At 32.4% G+C, this 22,524-nt stretch overlaps 2 protein-coding genes across 2 annotated transcripts; one reads left to right on the top strand and one right to left on the bottom strand.

Moving 5' to 3' along the window:
* Positions 1–14,225: 14,225 nt before the first annotated feature.
* On the bottom strand, positions 14,226–15,502 carry LOC18053487. Its single transcript, XM_006447231.2, has 3 exons — positions 15,249–15,502; positions 14,932–15,157; positions 14,226–14,843 (listed from the first exon to the last, which is right to left on the bottom strand). The coding sequence occupies exons 1-3, from the start codon at positions 15,453–15,455 to the stop codon at positions 14,386–14,388; spliced, it is 891 nt and encodes a 296-aa protein (XP_006447294.1). The 5' UTR covers positions 15,456–15,502; the 3' UTR covers positions 14,226–14,385.
* A 5,597-nt stretch (positions 15,503–21,099) lies between these two features.
* On the top strand, positions 21,100–21,630 carry LOC112100928. The gene has a single exon (XM_024190804.1). The coding sequence runs from the start codon at positions 21,100–21,102 to the stop codon at positions 21,628–21,630; it is 531 nt and encodes a 176-aa protein (XP_024046572.1).
* Positions 21,631–22,524: the final 894 nt, after the last annotated feature.

Below are 22,524 nucleotides of genomic sequence, written 5' to 3' on the forward strand. Positions count from 1 at the left end.
CACGTATAAACTTTCAATTATCAACTACTTGTTGAAAAAAAAAACTACGAGAGATTCAAGTTAATTAATCACTGTGTTGGTTAATTTAATATTGTAAATATTCTGAGCAAATACAATTATTTAATTCTAAAATTGGAACATCATTCCGAGCAAATAGATGAACAAGCAAAGTTAGTTGGATTCTCCATTGTCTAGACACAAGAAACCAACCAAGAAAACAAGAACAATAGTCAAGGTTCACTTATATATAAAATAACTATTGAACGATACTTTTGAGCCTACGTATACTGCTACACTACCATTAGTCGACATGGCCGGCCTATTACTTCCAGTCATGCATAGCAGCCTCATGACTTTGCTGCTCAGGTTGCAGTTGGCCACGCTGAGGCTGCTCCTGCATCTTGGTTCTGCTGCTGATGTTGCATCTGGAACATCTGATGATTAATGGAAAGCTGTTGAGCCATGCGGCTTGAAAGTTGGGCCTCTCCATTGACCTCTGCAACAGCGAGCTTCAGTCTCTGTACTTCTGCAGCCAATGCCTCGTTTAAAGCTGCCAAATCAAGCACAAAGTAGGATGCATAACTAACAGAAAACCCCTTTTTATGACAGCGTGATCCTAAAATAGTTTATTAATCCATAAGTAAAAATTAAGAAAATCCATTAACTTGCATCGGAAGATAGAGATAAATCTAACACGAGTCAAGATGCCCTTAATTGCATAAATAGAGGACAAGTAACAAACCGAACCAGTGCAATGATCAACATTGGTCTCACTGCCCCCAATCAAAAGCACAAGGACAAAGTATCAATCCTGAGGTGTTAATCATATCTAATATGCCCGACCAACTCATTCAAGAGAGCTAAGGAGCAGTGAACCATACTGGAGAAGAGTTCTCATAAGAAAACAAAGAAAGTGCTGCTGGGTAAGAACCATTAACATCATCGAACCATTCCCACAAATAGTCTCTCTTCAATCTTTCTAGTCTTTTAGCTACCCCACAAAGAATTTTGAATAGCAGAAACAGATCTTCAAGCATATAAACATGCAGAAATAATAGTTAACAAGCAGCACACATATGCAATTGATAACTCAAAGGAAATAATTTCTAAATAACTATTTGTGAAAAATGTAAACTTATGTTGATCTAAAAGGTTATATGTTTTGTACCATTTCTTGAACTGTTGAAGGTACACGATGCAATTGCCCTGTATTGTAATAAGAAAGGAAGTAAGTAAAGGACAAGGATGAGTTATATGGCTGATAACTTTACACACACATTGCTACTAAATCTTAAGAGTCACAAATCTCCAAGCATGGAACTACATTGTGATAATACTATAGAGAGAGGCCTAATTCATACCTAAATACTCAATAAATAAATAAAGAAATGAATTCCATCCCCTGTAGATGCTAGGGAAATATGTGTAAGTCTACCAATGACAACTGTTGCTAGTTGAAAGCTAACAAGATCCAACCAATCAAAGCATAGGTTCTCCATTAGAGATAAAATTTATGTTAGTTAGTCACGCCCATGGGTAGCACAGTGGGACATGGAGTTCAATGTTGACTTCTTACCCAACTGATAGACACAAAACACAAGAAAAATAACCACACACAATAGCCAAACAACACAACAATGGTTCTCAGTTTCCATAGAAATCCATTAGATAAAAATTAAAATGAACAACTTTCCCAAACAATACTAAGAGTTATAGGTGAATGAAGTAAAATGGAAAAAAATGACTGCAGCTAGAACAACAACACCAGGTAGTATGACTGCAGCTAGTGGTGCCATATCAAAGCGACTGCTCTACTTGCTGCAGATAAAATAGAAAAGGTAAAAGAAATAATGAACAAAGACATAAATGCCATACTTATCCTAATTTTATCTGTTTACAAAATGAAGATAACATATCTCAAAAGTTGAACATGTAAAGCCTTTCCCAATATAATAATTAACAAGGAACTTTCGCAGTTTCACCACCTCAATGACCACATTTAAATTAATTTGTTCTATACCTTTTGGAAAGAGCACGGGAAGGAGAGAGATTTTGGTCGATTCCTCAATTTGTCACTTGAATGGGAACACGATCTATGTCTACGCCTTCTTTCTTTGTCTCTATTATACTCACGATACCTACAAAAAAAAGTGATTAATTTCAATTATTGAGCATCAAAGATGCATTTCACACTTGTAAATAAAGTTTAGGGTTTTTGTTTTCTAATTTATTTGGTTCTTTCATCAATCATTTAATCAATTTTCTATAGATCTGATCTAAAAATATAAAAATCAAGAAATTAATCACTCTTTTTTTTTATAAAAAAATTAAATTACAACCTGATTCCCTCATTTTCTAAAATTCACGAAATAAAGAGATAACACATCTCAAAAATTTTCAAATCTAATATGAAAATAGCCATCTATCGCACATACCTCGCTTCTTATCTTTTATCTTTATTATGAATTAAAAGAACAGCGGCTGATGGTCGCCTGGACGATGATGACGAGCAACGATGAGAGCCGAAGCGAAATGACCGCGACAAATGAGAGGCGATACCACCATGACGAATGAGAGACAACGATCATGAAGACTGGATGACGATCGCAAGGGGAGGCCAAGCGACGACCACGAAGACTAGATGACGGCAATTTGGGCAAGGCAGTGAGATAGGAGATCGTGTTTTGAGAGTTAGAAAATTAGGGTTCTTTCATTTCTACTTACAAGTTCTTTTTCTAATTGGTTTTGTGTTTATATAAATGTTTTTTTGGCTAATACCTTAAAAAATAGTTACAATGGTTTTTTTCTTAAATTTAAAAGCTTGACTGTTGGAAGTCTTGGGTTCTAGTTGTATGTGGAACAAGATTAGAATTATTATATTTTTTCAACTGATACTTTGGTGTCAGAGATCTCTGATGTCTAACTTACAGATACCATCGTATCAGTAATTTGTGATACTTAAATGTTAAACACGGAAAATGGTCCACATGTATGTAAATACTGATACTTTTTAAAAAGGTGTCACGAGTTAAGTATCAGTAAAGACTATTTTTCTAGTAGTGATCTTAAGGAAATTATAAACCTAATAATATATCATTTTATTATAAAACTATAAGCATTGTATAGCACGACAAAGCATTCAATAGCAATTTTATGTAATGTTTACAGCTTTTTATAGCAAATGCAAAATCAAAATAATAAAACTGAAAAATAATTTCAAGTACTATATGTTCATAGCTTTAATCAGAGTCATCGGTTTTTGAATAATCAATGAGCTTATCTTGAAAATTGAAAGATAGGTAAATAGATAGAAGCTGAGACAAATACATCAAAGTTGAAAGTGAGATGCTAAGAGATCAAAACAAAAGCATAAGATTAAAGCTGTATGGAAGATGATGAGATGCTGCTGAAACTCAAAGTGGTCTCTCACACTCAAAAACTGTCACAGGTGCTCTTTATCGCCTATGAAAATTGCTAGAAGTTCATAAAGGATATGCCAATTTTGAGAGACAGAGTTTGACATTCGAAGAAATAAAAAGTGAGAATTAGGGATTTTTATTCATTTAAATTTGTTTGAGGGTGAAATTAGAAATTAATAATTAAATGAGGGTGAAATAAGTAAATATGATTTTAATGGAGTAGAATCTCAATCTAGACTTCCTTATTCATCAATGAGGAATCTAAATTCCTCAAATAATAGAAATTTGAATTGAAATGGAACTTGACTTCTTGTGAAATTTTGCCAACCGAACAAAGAAAAACCAATAGAAAATAGAAAATCTCTCCTCTCTTGGCTGTCTCCTTTATCCCCACCTAAACATGGCCTTAAGTAGTATTTTGTTTGAAGAAATGAGAAGAGAGGAAAAGAGTGGAAAAGAGAGGAGGGGAGAGGAAATAAGGAGATGGGATAAGGAATTTCAATTTTTATTACTCGGTTTGGTATGGAATTCTAAGGGGAGAAGGATGGATGATTAGTGCTTAATTTCACATCACTTCTTATTACCTTTTTCTTCTAATTATTTAATATTTTCATGAACTTCTAGATTCTTTTTTATTCTTTCATGTTTTATAGAATTGTTTAGGCAAAGAAATGAAAAGAATAAGAAAAGTTACAAATTGGTGGGAAAAATGACCAGATTGTGACTTCATGGATTTTTTTTTTTTTTTGGATGAATCTTTGGGCTTTATTCACTTTATTGGGTATGTACATTATATATTTACTAAGGTTGAGGATTAGATTTGAGCCATAAAAATAGATTCTTGAAGTAAAAGTTAACATACCTCTTTTTGATATTATTAAATAAATACCACGTTATACAAAGTTCCTCAAAGAGTTGTGCACTAACAAATGCAAGCTAAAGAGTAAAGAGGTAGTGAGTGTAGGGTAGAATGTATCTGTTATTTTTCAAAGAAAGCTTCCACCAAAATGAATAGATAAGAAGTTTCACCATTCTATGACAATTGGTGACACCGGAGAGGGGTAGGCGCTCAGTCTAGGTTAACTTGAACCAAACCGATCCTGAATTTTCATTATGTTTTCGGTTTGTTTCGGTTAAACCTAAAAGCTGAACAAATTGAACTCATAAAGTGATCGATTTTGCAATTTGGTTTAGATTTAACCCAAAGCGAATTATTAAACTAATCGGGTTACAATGAAAAAAAAAATAGGAAGCTTACACTAAAGGAAAAAAGCCCTAAATACCCACACAGCCTGTGAAATCGATCCATAAATCAAATTCAAAACAAATCCTCATCCTCATGGTCATGGCCGCATCTCTTCTCTCTCAAGTGTGAAGTTGCTGGTTGTCTGTTGCTGCCATGCCGCTCCACATTGGCATGACAACAGAGCTGCACCATGATAGAGCTACCGACAGCCACAACAGCCTGCAAAGACCCTCATCTCTCCTTTCTCAAATCAATGTCATGTTAGCCCACAATAGCCACACCATGACAACCTTAGCCGACCACAGTAGTTCACAATAGCAACTCAAGAGAGGAGGAAGCTGTTGGCGAAATTGAGGGTCAATGCCAAGAGGGTTGTCAAAAGTCATTGCTCTCATCAAGTAAAGATGATTCATAATAGGTTTGTTTTCCAATCTAAGAAGGGAATGTTCTCATTATATTTTGCCTTCCATTTTGATATTGATAGATCATAGATTTATTGCGGCAGTAGGTTTGAAGTAGATGTTATTCTATATGCGAAGTACTTGTTGAAATTAGTTATTTGGGTTATCAATTTGCCTCTTTGTGATGTGCATGTTTCTACACTTTTGGATTATGTAGAATTGTTTGTCAAAATCTGTTTTATTTTGTTAATTTTTTGTCATAATTGCTAGAACTCAAACTATTTTGTAACCAAACTATATTTAAACCTGAATTACGAACCCGAAATTAAACCAAATTATGAATTGGAACCGAACTGAATTTGAAACCGAACCAAACCAAACTAAAATAATTTTTCAACCTATTTGGGTTGAATTCTTAAACTCAAACGAGTTATAGCCCCAATTGAAAATTGTAAAAATCAAACTGAAAACTAAAATGCCCACACCTACTAACACTAGGTTTGAAAGAGCTAGCTAGACTTAGGTTCATCTATTATTGTTGTACTTTATTTTATTTATCTAAATTTGGGTTAAACTAACGCAGGTGGTGTAGCTATTGAGCTTGGTTATAGATCTGATATTTATCCAAAAGCTATTTTAGAAGTTATTTTATACAAGTTAATGTATCCTTTTTCCCCACTAATGTCTATATTCTTGATATGGAGGATGATGCATTTCCTACGCCAACTTTATTACTTCTAGGAAGACCATTCATGAAAATGGCCAGAACTAATGTAGATGTGTATAATGGAACTCTAACTATAAAGTTCGATGGAAAGATTATCCGTTTTAATATTTTTGATACTATGAGGTATTCAAGTGATTACATTCTTGTTTTTCAATTGACATAATTAATCCTTTAGTGCAACAAATCTTTGGGTTTACAAGTGAAGATGAATTGGCAAGTTTTATTGCAAAGAGCCTTGAATCATAAGATTCTAAAAATGCAAGAAGGGAGATAAAATTATTTGACAAAATTGAGGAGATGGTCACTTTAGAATCATTTCCAAAAGTTCAAGATAGGTATAATCTTTCCTTTCTATCTTTATATTTATCTAATGAGAAATTTTTATCTTCTATAATATAGGTGCCTACACTAGAATTAAACTACTTCCAAAGTATTTTAAATACCATGCACTCATGGATCTTTATAAATAAAAGGGATTCAGGTCAAACTAAGGAGACTAAACCAAGTGCTATTTGGAAAGCAGCCCAATGGGAAAGCATCATAATCAGATTTGAATCTTTTTCCTCTTACTTTCTTATTCTTTTCAATTATTTATGTATTTATTTATTCGTTTTTCTTCAATGTTTGTTTATGTTTTAAGTGTTTATTCTTTTTTCTCACCATTAATCCTCTCAATGGATAAATAAGAAAGATTGATTCATTAATTACCTTTTTCCTTATTATAAAGATTGATTCTTATAGGACTATCTAGGTATCTTATTTCTGCCTACGTTAAAAATGGATTTTGGAGCTATTTTGATACGTATGCCTATTTTGTTGGTTCAATATCCTATTCTTATATGGAGGTTAAAAATGAGTTTTATTAGTCCTACAAGGATTCAAACAGTAACTGTATTTAGGCAACAAATTAGACGCCCTAAAAGAAGAGAAAACACAAAGCATCAATTTAGCGAAAAGAAGAATGTAAGGAAGAGAAAAGTAGGCAAATTAGAGAAAAGACTTGGCTGCTTTAGTATAATTCAATTGATAAGTATAATTCAATTGATAAGACTTTTATTCTCATATCTTTTATTAGTTTTCTTCCAGGGATTTGATGCTTAATAATTCAGGCATGTGTGACTAATCTTTTTATTGGTTAGGGTTGATTTAAAAACCTTAGATATGAATTTTTATTAATAAAGATTCAGAATCAAAATTTCTTCATCCTTTCTAGTTAATTTTATATTTCACTAATTTTAATGTTCAAGAAATGCACTAGTTGAGAGGATTATATTTCACTAATTTTAATGGTCAATCTAATTTTCATTGTTTGATTGGATATGGAACTCATCTTTCTCCCCTTGTTTCTTTCCCTTCTCCTCCTTTCCTTTTCACTCCACTCCTCTCATTATATTTCTTCAAACTAAACATACCATAATAGTATTTTTATCTTAGATTACTTTCCAGAGGGTAAAATCATTGTTTTATTTTCTTAACTTATTCTAGGGATAAAATAATCTTTTATCTTTGATTTTTTTTTGTAGTAGCTAATGGAATTAATAGAAAAGTAATGGGTTGATACAAAATTTAAACTTAAAGTGGTGTAGAAATATTGTCAAAAACTCATGGTGGCTACTTACACTTTTAATATCTTGAGGTAGTAAATAGTAATTTATCAAATTAATATTCTACCATCTAATATTTGAATGTAAATATTAGTTAGGACTCAAATTAAGACACAATTATTGATTTCTATGCATTCAAAAATTTATCTCCACAAAATCTTGTTTATGTTTAAAGACAATAAGATTTCAAGAAAAAAGTAACAGAAACTTAGGTTGTGTTTAGGATGGTCAACAATACTGCGAAAGAAAAATATTAGTTAAGTTCTCAATGTTAGAAATGAGAAAAAAAAATAGCTTGTATAAGAAAAAGAGATGTTGTAAATGTGGTGGATTCACCATTTGTCCCACATCGAAAAATTAACAACCTCAACTCTTGGTTAGCTTGTAGATGAATCAATTAACAATAGCTTAACAATAATAAGTTATTAACAAGGTACTTGAAGTACTTTGTTTTGGAACACGTATGAATACGATAGTTAACTTGACGTGGGCAGTTTAATTTCTACTCCTTGTGTTTATTTATACTTATTTCTTTTATGTCTTATTATTATGTTTTTAGTTTATCATATTGTTAATTGGTTTGTTCCAAATAATTTTAATTTATATGACTGGTTCTATAATAATACCTATATTGTTATTCTATTAATATGATTGGTCTTATTTATTAGCTTATATGGCTGATTTAACTGTCTCTCAAGTTATTTTAATTACAATAAATTAAGATTTGTTCTTGCATATATTTGTCTTTGAATATTATTCTTATAGCCTGAAGTTTGAGGTAGTAAGAACCTGAAGTTTTGAGTTACGATTTTAGAAGTTAGAACCTAAAATTCTAAATTCATGCATAAGATTTCTACATATTTTCATGATTTTTCTTGTTTAAATTAGAAATTTTATTTTAGTTTCAATAAATTAAGATTTACTCTTGCATATATTTTCTTTGAATATTATTCCTATAGCCGTAAGGAGATGGTAAGAACTCAAAATTTTGAGTTATGATTTTAAAAGTTAGAACCTGAAATTCTAAATACATGCATAAGATTTCTAAATGTTTTCACGATTTTTCTTGTTTAAATTAAAAAATTTATTTTGTGATAATTATTTTTTTCTTTGATTATTAAACAAGGTTTAGAAAAATGACAAATATCACGAACTTGCAAATTTCCATCCATGAAGCTTTTGGAAGAAGCTACCTTTCTTGGGTGTTGGATGCCAAAATTCACCTGTAACTTATATGACTGAAGGCATTATAGCAGAAGGAAAGGAAGCATCGTTGTAGGAAAAAACAAAAGCTACAGTTTTCTTTCGCCATCATTTTCATGAGAGTCTGAAATATCAATATCTGATAGTGAAGGATCTGTTAACTTTGTTGAATCACTTCAAGGACAAGTTTGACCACTAGAGGGGCATTTTCCTCCCAAAACCAAAAACAAGAGTAATTGAACATAAGGTAACAAGAATATGTTAGATTTTATGACTACAACTCTACTTTGTTCCGCATCAATTAAAAACTAATATTGTGTGGTGAAAAAAATCACTAGAAATGATATGCTTGAAAAGACATTCTCTACATTTCATGCATCAGATGTAATCTTGCGACAATAATACCGAGACTGTCGATACACTAAATACTCTAAGCTAATAACATTTCTTTTGATTGTTGAACAAAACAATGAGCCATTGACGAAAATCATGAATTACATCCACCTATTCTCAATTATTCGCAAAAGTCAATGCACATACATGCACCAATAATGAACCTAATTGAGGAAGCAAGAGAAAGCGTGGTTATTTCCCTCATCATGGCTATAAACACTCAGGATAGTAGAACAACAAAAATGGACACCACCAGAAGTGAAGTGTCTATGAGAGGCATGACAAGGTCAATGGTGCAAAAACGAAAAATGTTAGAAATGAAAGTGAAGAAATTTGCTATTGATGTGGCAAAGAGGACATTGGTCACTACCTACGTACAGATGAACAATTGGTAGACCTCTATCAAGCATCCAAGAAAGAAGAAGGAAATATTGAGACTAATCTAGTCGATGACTTAAATCCTATTGATTTAAATAATCTTAATGTCTTCAATTTCTTCGAGGCACAAAAGGGGAAATCAATCAAGTAATTGGTAATGGAAATTTCCACACTAATTAATACCATAATAATTAAGTTAGTAACATGTTAACTTTTGTTCTTTTTATAGTTTCATCAGATGTTCTTAACATTCATATCTAATCCTGATGACTAATGTGAACTATTTTTAATACGAAGTTATCGATTTTAGAAATAAATTATCTATTTTAGAAAAGAAAGTTGGGGATGTATCCTTGGCTAACACACACTATTCTTCAAAATAAAAAATATTTTTTGGAAACAAAACTATTCGAAGGAAAAGCAAATACTATATCTAAACCTACAGACCCAATTAAAGGGTTCGAAATAGCAAGTGGAACAAACTAACAATCCAAAATGCCTAATATTAAGCAAGATCCAAAAAAAAATCTACTGAACTTTAAACATATCCACTAAAACGGGTATCACATTGTGACTTTAAATAAAAACAATGTGGAATACCTTTGTATTACTAAAATTGTCTCAATGAGGAAATACATATTACAAAATCTTCCAACAGTCTCATTAGGATCTATAATGATTGAGCGCTATGCAATAATGGAAAAGAAGTTCACAGATCTAAAAATATTTATGTTGTTGGATGACCCTCTTAAAACACTCAGGATCTATGATGATGCTTAAAATTATTGAAAATTCTCATGAACATCCATTAAAGAACTAGAAAATTCTATTATCAAATGAGATTGTTTTTATTGCTTACTCCCAAGAAAAGTTTGTGGTCATACCATCAATTTTACAAATAATTCAAGGAGATATAGATGGACCAATCCATCTACCTAGTGAACTATTTCGTTACTTTATAATTTTGATTGATGCATCACTGTAAGGTGGTTTTGTTTGTTGTTTGCATGCATTATTGTGCCCAAATTATAAGATTAAGAGCACAATTTCTAAATTATCCAATTAAGGCTACATGTCTTGATAATGTTAGTGAGTTTGTATTGAAGATATTTTATGACTAATATACATCAATAGGTATTGATGTTGAATATTTGATTCCACATGTACATACACAAAATGGATTGTAGAATCGTTGATTAAGTAATTACAGATAATTGCAAAAACATTACTTATGCATATAAAATTAAAATATCTGCAAGGGGTCATACTATTTTATGTGTTGCGACAATAATTCATTTTTGACCGAGTGCTTATCATCAATGTTCTCCATTAAAATTTGTACTTAGTCAACAACCTAACCTTTCCCATTTGTGCACTTTTGATTATGTTGTGCACATTCTGTTGGGAAAATATGCTCTTTAAAAGCATGTGTTTATTTAATTGTAATAAACAGTTTTATGATTAATAAAATAAATGAGGTATTTTATTCAAATATCTTAATTGCATTAATATTTTGATTAAAGTCCATTTAATCATATTATATGTATTTATATGATCACCGTGTGGATTCACAAAAGACATAAATACAAGTTATCTTATAATTAAATAAATTTAGTTCGCAATTGATAAATAAAGTTGAACACTTTATTTAGGTATAGACTGTAATGAATTCATTGAATGATTTATCTTAATCATGTACGAATTTATTGATATAGTACGACTACATTGAACAGGATCACATATGAGATTTAATTAACTTTGTAATAACTGTCAGACTTATTAAATCTCATAGGCATTAATTTTACTGTAATCTTAATCTTGAGTTAGTTATGATTTCATGATTATAATTGTTATTCCATTTGAGTTACCAATGGGCACGACACACACTTGTGATTAAGATTACCCGGTATCTTGGTGGGAGCAATTATGAGTATTGGAGTTATAGATTAACAATATAGAATTTGTACAACACATCTCTTGATTGGTTTTCGGCTCTTGATCATAGAATTCTCTTACCAGAGTGTGTCAACATATTTAGTATGTTAAAAATGATCATTAGAGAAAACCAGTAAGTATCAAGGAACAAGATGTAATTAAATTGATTGGACAGTTGAGATATCAATTTACTTAATGATGTGGTACAAAGGATTGTGCAGTAAAGAAATCAATGTGGCTTGAGACGAATTATTATTCGAACATACAATTATGGAGGTCAGTTCCAATCTTATAGTGGAGTAGAGTTGGAATTAAATGATTAGGCTTATTTAATTACAGGCTTAATTGTTGTAGCCACTATTGTATGTTCCTAAATGATCCCCAGATTACCTCATTTAATTGATTGTACCACTACTGGATTAATAAGCAAGATAACTAGTCATTTTGGTCAAAAGTCTAAATATATCATTTAGTGGGAGGCTCCATTTAATATGCTTTTGTGTAAGGGGCTTTATGTTATTTTACAAGATGGGTTCCCTATAGAAAAAGCAAGTAACGTGGCATTTGATTTTCATTATTTGAAGAGGGTTTTCACTAAAGGGAGATATAAAAAGACTTTTTTTTCTCTAAAGAAGAATAGTGAGGCCACATTATACAATTCTGAAAAAATGATTTTTCTCTCTAATTTTTAGAGAAAAATTTTCTCCTGCTAGTTGCTTTAGTGGTGATAAAGGCGCCCACACATCAAGTGCAGATCAAACCTGAGTCATAGTCTGGAAGATTATTTGGTGGCGGATAGTGATCTAACAGGAGTATTGGTGACGGATCGTGATCTGGGAGCCTAAATCACTTCAGTGGAAAAAGCAAAGATTGTTCATCTTCTTAGATTTTCAAGGTATGATTTCTACATTACAAATTCTTATATATTGTATGAGATCGATCCTAAATTTTTTTTAAAAAAAACTGATTTTTCCGCAACACATTCCAGCATCACTCCCTCAGTGCACAAAAATGGGACCTCCATATCATTTGGGTTTTTATGTTGGTTTTAACTTATCTTCAGTTATATGATATCTTGAACCCTTGACAAGTAATCTTTTCAAAACACTTTTTACGGATTGCCACTTTGATGAGACAATTTTTCCATCATTCCCCCTAAAATAAGGCATGAACTTCCTTGGAAAGTTTTTTCTTTTTCTCATTTAGATTTTTGTACGAATCAATGTGAAAACAAAGTATGCAGGATAATACTTTTGCAGCATTTTGCAAGTTAATCACTGGATGCATTTACAGATACATCAAATCTAACTAAATCATATATTCCAGCTATTAATACATCAGTCCTAGTGATTGTTCCTACTAAATAATTATGTGTAAACACAACTAATAAGTTATCTATTGCACGTCAGAAGCATGACAGACCACTTGGTTCCCAAGACGATGTTCCCCAGAAAAAGGAGAATTGAAGATCAAGATCTTGCTGAAAATAATGTTTAAGCTATAAATATACTCATGTTATCTAAATCACCGGTTCTAGATGAACTGATGGTCCGTGATGAGACAGAAGTCCTTGAAGAGAAATTAACTCCTGAAGAGGTACAAAAACATAAAAATGAGAAAAAAGTCTACAAATTATATTTATATAAGAGAAATGTGAGATCATAATGAAATAGACATAGAGAATGTATTCTTATTAACAGTAGCTACTAAAATTAGAAATTATCTTGTGTCTCAAATTATCAATAAATGTAGATAAAGGCATGATTAACCTCAATGGAAATAAGCAATTGAAGTAGAATTTACTTCTCTTGTAAAATGCAAAGTTTTTGAACCTCTAGTTTAAATACTTGAAGATGTCAAAGTCATTGGACACAAATGGTATTTGTGAGAAAACATAATGAACATAATGACACTAAATACAAAGTGTGACTAGTTGCACAATGTTTCTCATAGAGATTTAGTATTGGTTATAAGGATATGTATTTTCTAATGATGGATATTATTATGTTTTAATTTTTAATCAGTTTAACAGTCTCATAAACACTTGAAATGAATCTCATGAATGTAGTGACTTCATGTTTTTATTAAATAAAAGTAAGTTTATATTATTTTTTTAAAAAAAGCAGTTATAGTACTTCTCTCTCTTTAGTAATAATGATATAAAAAAATATAATATTAATTAAAAAGAGGGAAGTTGAAGAGCGAGGACAATCTCATTTGAAAAATCTTTTAAAATCTTTGTTACTGATGTAACACTTCAAATAAGGAATGAAATCTCATTTAAAAAAATTTTTTAGAGATTCAGTCTAACAGAATTAAAAGAACAATTTTCTAAAGTGGAGTATCACCACTTATTTTTTTGAGCAACCAAACAAACTAAAGCTAAATATATGTACCGCTTGAAGTACATAATCGAAGTATTTGACGTCCTTCTCATTGTTCTCAACTACTAGGAACCCGCTATTGCTAAATCGCTTATAATTGCATTGCACCTTAATCACTTTGGCACCTACTAACTACTTATTTAACCGCTAGTAAATTGATTTTTACAACACCTTAATCTTAAACACTCTCATAGACATTTGAAAACCAACATTAATTTTTAACGCTGTTTCAAACTCCGCCTAATCAAGACTGGGTATTGTGGTAAAATCCTTTTGGAAATGATCATATAGGACCATGCTCTGCCGTTTCGAACGATTCCCCTAGTGGCTTGTGCTTGTATGACATACTTTGTGTTGGCATGAGCAACAAATTTCACGGGTGCTGCCTCATCTAAGAATCAGCCTCGTTATTGGCAAACATTATAGGCATTTGAATTGCCAGTATGCAGTTAATTGCTCTGCTACCCAAAGAATAAAAAACACAATCAAATGATATTGAAACGCGCGCTCATCATTCATTCATTCATTATTATCATTTTCACGACTGGAGAGCAATATTTATTCAATCTCTCTCTCCCTAGCTAGGGGCAGGGGGAGTTAATATTTTACAATGTGAAAGGGTCAAAACTTATTAAAATTAAAGCTCTTCTAAATAGGAATGTGAATATATTAATAATCCTCTGATGTATATGTATTCACAAAACTTCAACTGCAGCTGTCGCACCGCAATGCAGCCCACCAAAATTTTCCATCAAATCAAACGTTAACATAGAGGCTGCAGCTTTGGGTTTTGGCTGTCTGTCCGCATAGGCATAGCTCACTACAGGCATCATTATCAATGGTGTTGTTTCTGCTGTTGGTCTTTGGTAACCCCCAAGCCACTTCGCTTGCATGTACTTGTGTTTTCTCCATGGAGCGATATGCATTTTCTTCTCCTTCATACATTTCTTCGCCGCCGCACACATAATCTTGATCACCGCCTTTAATCTCTCTGTTTTTCCAACGAACACTTCCGGTAGCCGGTTTACCAACCGATTGTACTCTTCACTCGCTCTCGCCATCTCGAATTCAGCCCGGAAATTCAACTCAATCACCACCCTGATCACATCTCCTTTCTTCGATTTTTCCACCACTTCTAAATAAGTGTGATTTCCTGGGAAAAAAACATAAGTACAAAATCTATTTTAATTCCAATCAGCGGAATTCCAACTCTGGAATGAATTAAAATTATATATATATACCTGCAGGAATTTCGGATGAGCTCTTCCATTTAGACTTGCAAATGACACAATTGTACCCAACATTCTGAAGCCTAACGGAAATTTCTTTCCGCATGCAAGTCCGGCAACCACCGGCCACCGGTGTCCGGCAAGAGCATTTTGAACCAGCCAACTTAATCTCTTCTAAACTATACTTCACAGCCTGCCGAAGCTTTGATTCAAAACTACTAATCCTACCTATTGTGGCCTGCAAAATTATAGCAAATTTGACAATTCAATTCTCCAATCTTCATTGCAAATCATTTCTGTTTTCTCACAATTACCCAAATGAAATTTACCTGAAGAAGCTTTTCTTGCGCTTCCCAAAAGGCCTTATTTTCTTCAACATCTTCATTGTCATCCTCTTTACAATCACATAAATTTCCTACGGTGGACTCACTGCTTTCCTCCATAAACCCAAATACAATATCGGAGAAATTCGCCGTTCCCTCTAGAAACCTGGCGATTTCTTCCGAATACGGCTGGCTCACCGGATTCTTGGCCATGGAAGAATTTTTATTTTTTATATTTTTGTGTAATCAGCAAATCCTAATCCACGTGCTCTGTATGGTTCCCTAAAAGTGTTGTTGGCGATATTTATAGCTAGATTTTGGGTCCCACATAGGACCTAGTTGTCCGAGGTGGACGAACGAGGCGCCGCACTCGAACATGAATGTCTGTTTCTTGCTTACGTGGACAGTTATCATTGGATGTTCAGCTAATTGTATTTTTGTTCCCAGCTGGTTCCATGTCAGCCAGGCCAACAATTATTGCTGGTTTGGATATACTTGAAATATTCTATTGTTAGAGTTTAAATGGATTTTTTTTTTTGGAGTTCTATAACGATAATAATAATCGTAAAAATAGAAATAATCTGGCTCATATCTGATATATGATGTTGGTGGTGGGGACAGTTGGAGTTGAATCTGACGGCTGAGAATTAAGCAGTTGGATTCACGATGGGCACTGAAGGTGCATGATCTTATCTGGTGATGTTGACGTGTAAGCTTATCTAGTTTGAATGGGACCAGCTTTTTGTCTTAATTTTATTGTGGTTTACTTCATGAATAGGGATATTCCACTAATTTTAAGCATCTCGATCGTATTGCCAAAAAATAAAAAATAAAAGCATCTAGATGTTTGTGCTTATGAAAATGATTAGCATTGAAACATTCAAATTTGGGGTTTCTGTACTTTTTGTTTGGACCAAAATGCCCTGCAATCGAAAGCTTTGTTAAATTATTTGCCTATTGTTAGGGCAAGATCGACAGATTGGTACTTTGGTAGTATTTATGAGAGACAATTTTGTCATCTAAAAAGGTGAAAATGGTTTAAGATTACTAGCCTATGCTCCTAAAACATTTAAAAAAAAAATGAGTTAGCTAAGATGGTTTTCATGCCAAAGTTAACAAAGTTGCCCCATGGATAATGTGGCAGAGTTATCTTGAGGCCATAAACATAATATTTTAATCTATTTTTTATGTCAATTTTAATATTTAAGCTCTTTTTTTAATTATATTTAGCCCCCCTAAACTTATTATGTTTATACTATGGTCTTCTTAAGTTTATTATTTGAAATTATGACTCTTTAATATAAATTCCTACTTCTGTCCTTGAGGATAAATTGGTCAAGGAATTTTTTTAAAAAAAAAAATTAAATGTATCATAATGTATCTGCATAAAATTAATAAATATGAATCCTATCTCAAAAGAGTTTTACTAAAAAATAGATTAAAATTTTCAATTAATAGTCATATTAAAAAAAAGACGTAGAATTCAATTCTCATAGAATAAGGGGTGTGATCATTTGAGCTCTTCACAAGCAAAATGCAAAATAGTGATTAGTGACTATGAGATAAGAATATAAAAAGTATCTGATCTTAACCGGAGACACCATGCGGCCAAATGTGGCATGCATAATATCCTAGCCGTTTTCATTCAATAGATAATTGTGTTATAACATATTCATAAAATCGGAACCAAATGATTAAAACCAGTTTTAATTCGTTAAAAGGAGATAAAAATTAAAAACAAGTACTAGATTTTCTATCTAATAATAGTTGCAACCAATAACAAATTTTGATAGACTTTAGCGACTCATACTTCATCAAGCAAGATTGTTTCAATGAATGGGTTATTCCTATTATGCTGTTGCCTTGTTGGGCATAATACTAGCAAAGTCAAACTTCAAATTTATTGTTAGTAGTGAGATTATTTATTTATTTATTAGTGTATTAAACTATCTAATATCTAAAAACTACATTGAGTCTCGATTAATCCAAATTCGAGCCGGATAAGACCAGTAAGTGGCAAATCTCTCCAAAAAAATATTTAACACAACTACATTCTTAAGTTTTAGAGCGAAAACCTTGATTAAGTTACAACAACCATATGCAGTGAGACTATTTAAACCCAATATACTACTCTATAAACTCAATCTTTTGAGAGACTCATTTACAATATTTTAAATTTATAATTTTCCTTTAAACACCCATTTTAATTCCCAAAATATCCTTATATCTATTTTCTTCATCAGTGAGCATTGAAGAGCTTTATTTCATTATTCCCGCAATAATTTCGTACCTGTAAACTTCATGAGGGATCCTTATGAGATTATTTTTTTCATAATCAATGTACGTTTGTTCATTATAAAGTTTTGAAGTGGAGGAAGATCCTTAATTTTGGTTTGGCAATAAGCAAATAGACATTTGGAGTTTTGTGCAAAACTTAATTCAATACTATCGTCTGCAATCAAATTGCATCCACTTTTGATTTGATCATAATTTTTTTTAATTTAGTGTAATTCTTTTTTCTTTTTTCTCCCTCCGCACAAATCTAAGGATTTTAAACTTGGTCTGTGAAATGAAACCTGAAAAACAGTGTTGTTACTACTTTGAATAAATATTGATATTTTATTTTCTGTGTGTTTCACTACAAAAAAGCTGAAAGCATAATCTTCAACGAATAATAGGACATTGTTTTCTTTTATCGTGTTGTCTTGTCAAGTGGAAAAAATAATTTATTTGAGATTTAGCAGAAGAAATTATAACTTAGATCGTGAAGAAGGGAAAAAGGAACTTTTAAGTAAATTAATTTAAGGGAATACTTATAATATAAAATTTTATAAAAAATTTTAAGTGTCAATAATATTTTAATGGTTTCAAGCATCTTTATCCGTTGTCTAACAACTGTAAAAGAATTAATAATTGAACAGCAGAACTGCTTTGGCCTTTGAGTTTATCTATTCGGAATTAATTAATTAAAAAGAAATACACGTATTGGTTTCTTACTTAAAAAATTGGGAAAAGCTATTTACCCCGATTTTAACCCTGAATCTGCGCCCCGAATATTGTCAAAAACGGTGCGTTTTGTTTTGATTGTTTTTTTGCTTTGACTCCTTTCCTTTTGCTTTCATTGCTTTTTCCTTACAAGCGAATTGTTCATGCAATTAACTTGACAATTCTCACGCTGAACCCCTTCACCTTAATATTAGCTTGATTGATCAAATTCTTGCATGCATGAGCATCAATAATTCACTCTGCAGGTTTTATTTTTTCATGGTTAAAGATTACAAATATGATAAAGTTAGAAGGCACGTTTAGAAATTGCGCCATTGTTAATTTGTTACAGTCATAATTATGAACCAAATAGACCAAAACTTACTTTTATTTAACGATTTACGAAAGCTATTTCCACTAGAAGGCATCTCATTAATTTCACTTGATTGTTTAGCAGGTTTAAATCTGATCTTATCAAGGCAGATTTTCACATTGGCTAACTAAGAAGAAAAATCGACATTTAACGCTCGATCTTGTTCTTGCATGAGAATGACATTGGACTTAGAACAAACACGAAAAACAATAGCAAACGATGAAACTGAAGCAATATTTTCTTTATAGCATTGTAAACGGCAAAACTGTAAATTAAACCATAAACAAAAGAACTCAGCTTATTTGATTCCCCACTTGAGTTTCAAATAAACACCCATAAACAAGAAAACAACAAGTCTAGCTAGCATTGGGTCCGATCCTCATCAGTATATTATATTCCTCCCTCACCTCCTATATAATAAAGTAACGGGAAATAGAACTCAGAAACTACAATTAGGTGGACTTGACAGCTGAATAATAGTACGAATAAAAACCATAAACAGAAATGCTCAGACGACCACAATTTCAGCACCAGTAACACTTCCACCAGCACCAACACAATTCCAGCACCAATAACACACAAACACAATCAGCAGCAAGACAATCCCAGAACAGTAACACAGAAACACAATCAGCAGCAAACACAACAGAGTCTTGAAGGAACATTTAACGATACATGAAATTAATTTGTATTAATTAAAAATAAATTTATATGAAATTATTTAAATGTTTAAAAATAAATTCAAACTTATTGAAATTATTTAGAGAGAGCAGACTGCCTTGAAGGAAGCGGCAGCAGTGGACTTGAAGGAAGCAGCGATGGCTTCTAGATCATGAAGCCAAAAGGAAGCAAAGGTCAAAATCGGCAGTGAGGGGCTTAGAGAGCTCGGTTCTTGAAGGAAGCGACAGCGGCAGTGACCACAACAGAGCCAGAAGGAAGCGGCAGCAGCTGTGGACTTGAAGGAAGTAGCGATGGCTTCTAGATCGTGAAGCCAAAAGGAGGCAAAGGTCAGCAGCGGCAACAAAGCTAGAACGAAGCAACAACGACAACAAAGCTACAAGGAAGCGGCAGCGGCAATTAGAATCTAGAAGGAAGCGGCAAAGGTCTGTTTCTGTAGTTCGGCAAAAGAAAGGAAAGGAAACATGGGTTAAACGCACCGTTTTCAATTTAATCAAAACGGTGCGTTTTAAATTCGGGGCGCGATTCGGGGTTAATATTCGGGGTGAGTAGCAGCGCTCTAAAAAAATAAAGAAAAGTGACATAATCCTGTTTCCAAATGGCTCTATTTGACTTTGATATTCTTCAACAGTACGCTGAAGTGTGACAATGCCGACGATTGATGTTAAACATCCTATGTTAGTACAAGACTACAAGTGCATAGCCACAAATCTGCAAACGTACCAAATTTTAGTATTATAATCGAATGGTAGCAACCTATAGAAACGATATGAATGAAAATTATACCGTTATAACATCTTTCACATTGCACCTTAATTTGAGGGTAAAAGATAACACAAAGTATTCCTACTTAAATATGGCGATTGGGTTTCACTAGCAGGAAATAGCTGAACCGTGTCAATGGACCGCCACAACAATTAAATTTGAGGTCCTACACGGTTCATGGACACCTCACGCTAAGGTACTTTTATTGAGTATAGAATTCAAGACTTCAAGTAAATTAATTAGGAAAATTATCAATCGTATACCCTTAGTTTACTCCGTTATCAAATGTACTACAACACTTTGAATGTATATCAGTCGTCAACCTTAAGTTGACAAAATGTATATGTCGTCCACCAAATCATTAGTTTCCGTTTAAATATGATGACGTTAGAGGGGTAATATGGTCTTTTCATATGATAATAATTTAAGGGTATATAAGTGATAATAAGATATTTTAAGGGTATACAAGTGATAATTTTTAAGGGTAAAATCATCAATTCACTATAGTTCCGTTAACTTTCAAATGACAGCTAACGGTTTAGTAGTCGGCAGATAACTTTTGTCAATTTAAGGTGGACGATTGATACACCCTTAAAGTGTTTTAGTATGTTTGATAAAAGTGCAAATTTAAGGTATACGAATGATAATTTCCCAACTAGTTATCCATATCCACTAGGCTAAAGAAATTTAATTAGTAAGAAATCATAATGACTATATAAAAAGACTAAACTAAACCATAGTGCTCTTAATTAATTTATTAATTTAAAACATATTAATTGCTTTTAATAAAACAAATAAAAATTAAAAGTATACTATAATCTTAATTAGTGTAGAAAAAACAACAAATCTTTCATTAATAAGTTATTAAATCCTATTGTATCTGATTCATTTGCTGGTGTGTGGAGGAAACTATGGAGATTGAATGTTCCTAGCAAAGTTAAGAATTTTATTTGGAGGGCCGCAAAGAATGTGTTGCCTACTGCAACTAACTTACTCTCTAGAAGGGTGGATATTCTCTCCACATGTGCTGTGTGTAACGCCAATGAGGAAACTGTCATGCATGCTTTAATAGAGTGCAGCTTTGCCAGGTCTTGTTGGTTCTCTTCTCCTGTTGGTTTTGTTGGTACCTGCACTTCTTTCTTAGGTTGGCTGGAGCACATTTTTACACGTTGCAGTGAAGATGATTGTAATATAGCTATGATGATTTGCTGGCCAATTTGGATCCATGGAAATGATAAAATCTGGAACCAGAAAAATGGCTCTGTTCAGCAAGTTCTTAATTCAGCTGGGCAGTTTCTTTATCAGTGGCAGGCAACTAAGAAGCAATTGTATTATGTAGATGCTGAGGTTCATAAGTTGGCTCATGGGGCTGTGAGTTGGGAAAAGCCTGAGTTTGGCTGGGTTAAGTGCAATGTAGAGGCCGCTGTCTTTGCATCTCAGGGAAGGATTGGGCTTGGCTGTGTCATTCGCAATTCAGATGGAGGATTTTTTGCTGCAAGATGTGTTGGCAGGTTTGGAACATTTAGTGCAAGGGAGGCTGAAGCTCTTGGTATCCGGGAGGCTCTTAGCTGGCTAAAGGAGTACTAGCTTCCATGTGTTATTGTTGAGATGGACTGCCTTCGAGTTTTTCAAGCTCTGACAGAAGGTTTTTATGGCCCTAATGGCTTTGGTCTCATCATTGAGGATTGTTGGGAGTTAGCCCTAGCTATAGGAGAAGTGAAATTCTCGCTTGTTCGTAAATTTGCGAATTTTGCTACTCACTTTGTTGCGAGGGTAGGAAATTCTATGACAGATTCTCGAGTTTGGAGTTTTGTTCCACCTCCATGGTTGCTAAACAGTTTGTAATTCGTTTTGCTTAATGAAATTCCTTTAAAAAAAAATACAAATTTAATTCTATTTTGATAGCATGATTTATATTTTAAAAATATAAAACACTAACTACTTATACAAATTCAATTTAAATTAACTCAAACAATTAATAAGATGACGATGCAAGTGTCTTATACCATACATCAAAATTAACAAAATGATAGAAATTCTGATGATGAAGACAATGATCATGTGATGATGTTCACCTTGAATTTAATGATGATAATGACAATAAAAATAAAAATAAAAACTTTAAAATGGTTTTAGTGAATAAAATTGTTATAATATACAAATGATAGATAGTTCGGTTCTGCAGTAGGTGCCAACCTAATTAAAATGTACTACAAACTATTGTGATGCAAATTATGCCATATTTCATTTTATTTGTAATTTGTATCCTTTCATAAAACTAAATTTCATTTTATTAATCCATCAAAAAATATTATTTTTAATTTAATTGAATAGTATTTCTATTTATTTTTAAATATTAAATTATTAATAATAATACAAATCGTTCGGTCAATTTAAATTAACCCAGTTAATAGATTTATCAATGTGAAATTAAAAATTTAGAATACAAAGTAAAATTTCATATCTAAAGTTCAAACTTTA

This window comes from Citrus clementina, unplaced genomic scaffold (assembly GCF_000493195.1).
Source record: "Citrus clementina cultivar Clemenules unplaced genomic scaffold, Citrus_clementina_v1.0 scaffold_2, whole genome shotgun sequence".
NCBI lineage: Eukaryota > Viridiplantae > Streptophyta > Magnoliopsida > Sapindales > Rutaceae > Citrus > Citrus x clementina.

What these genes read in the sequence shown, in the direction of transcription:
- LOC18053487 (XM_006447231.2), bottom strand. Translation starts at nt 15,455, where the DNA reads ATGGCCAAGAATCCGGTGAGCCAGCCGTATTCGGAAGAAATCGCCAGG. An exon ending in CGCAAGAAAAGCTTCTTCAG is followed by an intron (nt 15,158 to 15,248) that starts GTAAATTTCATT and finishes ATAATTTTGCAG; the next exon opens with GCCACAATAGGTAGGATTAG. An exon ending in CTCATCCGAAATTCCTGCAG is followed by an intron (nt 14,844 to 14,931) that starts GTATATATATAT and finishes TTTTTTTCCCAG; the next exon opens with GAAATCACACTTATTTAGAA.
- LOC112100928 (XM_024190804.1), top strand. Translation starts at nt 21,100, where the DNA reads ATGCATGCTTTAATAGAGTGCAGCTTTGCCAGGTCTTGTTGGTTCTCT.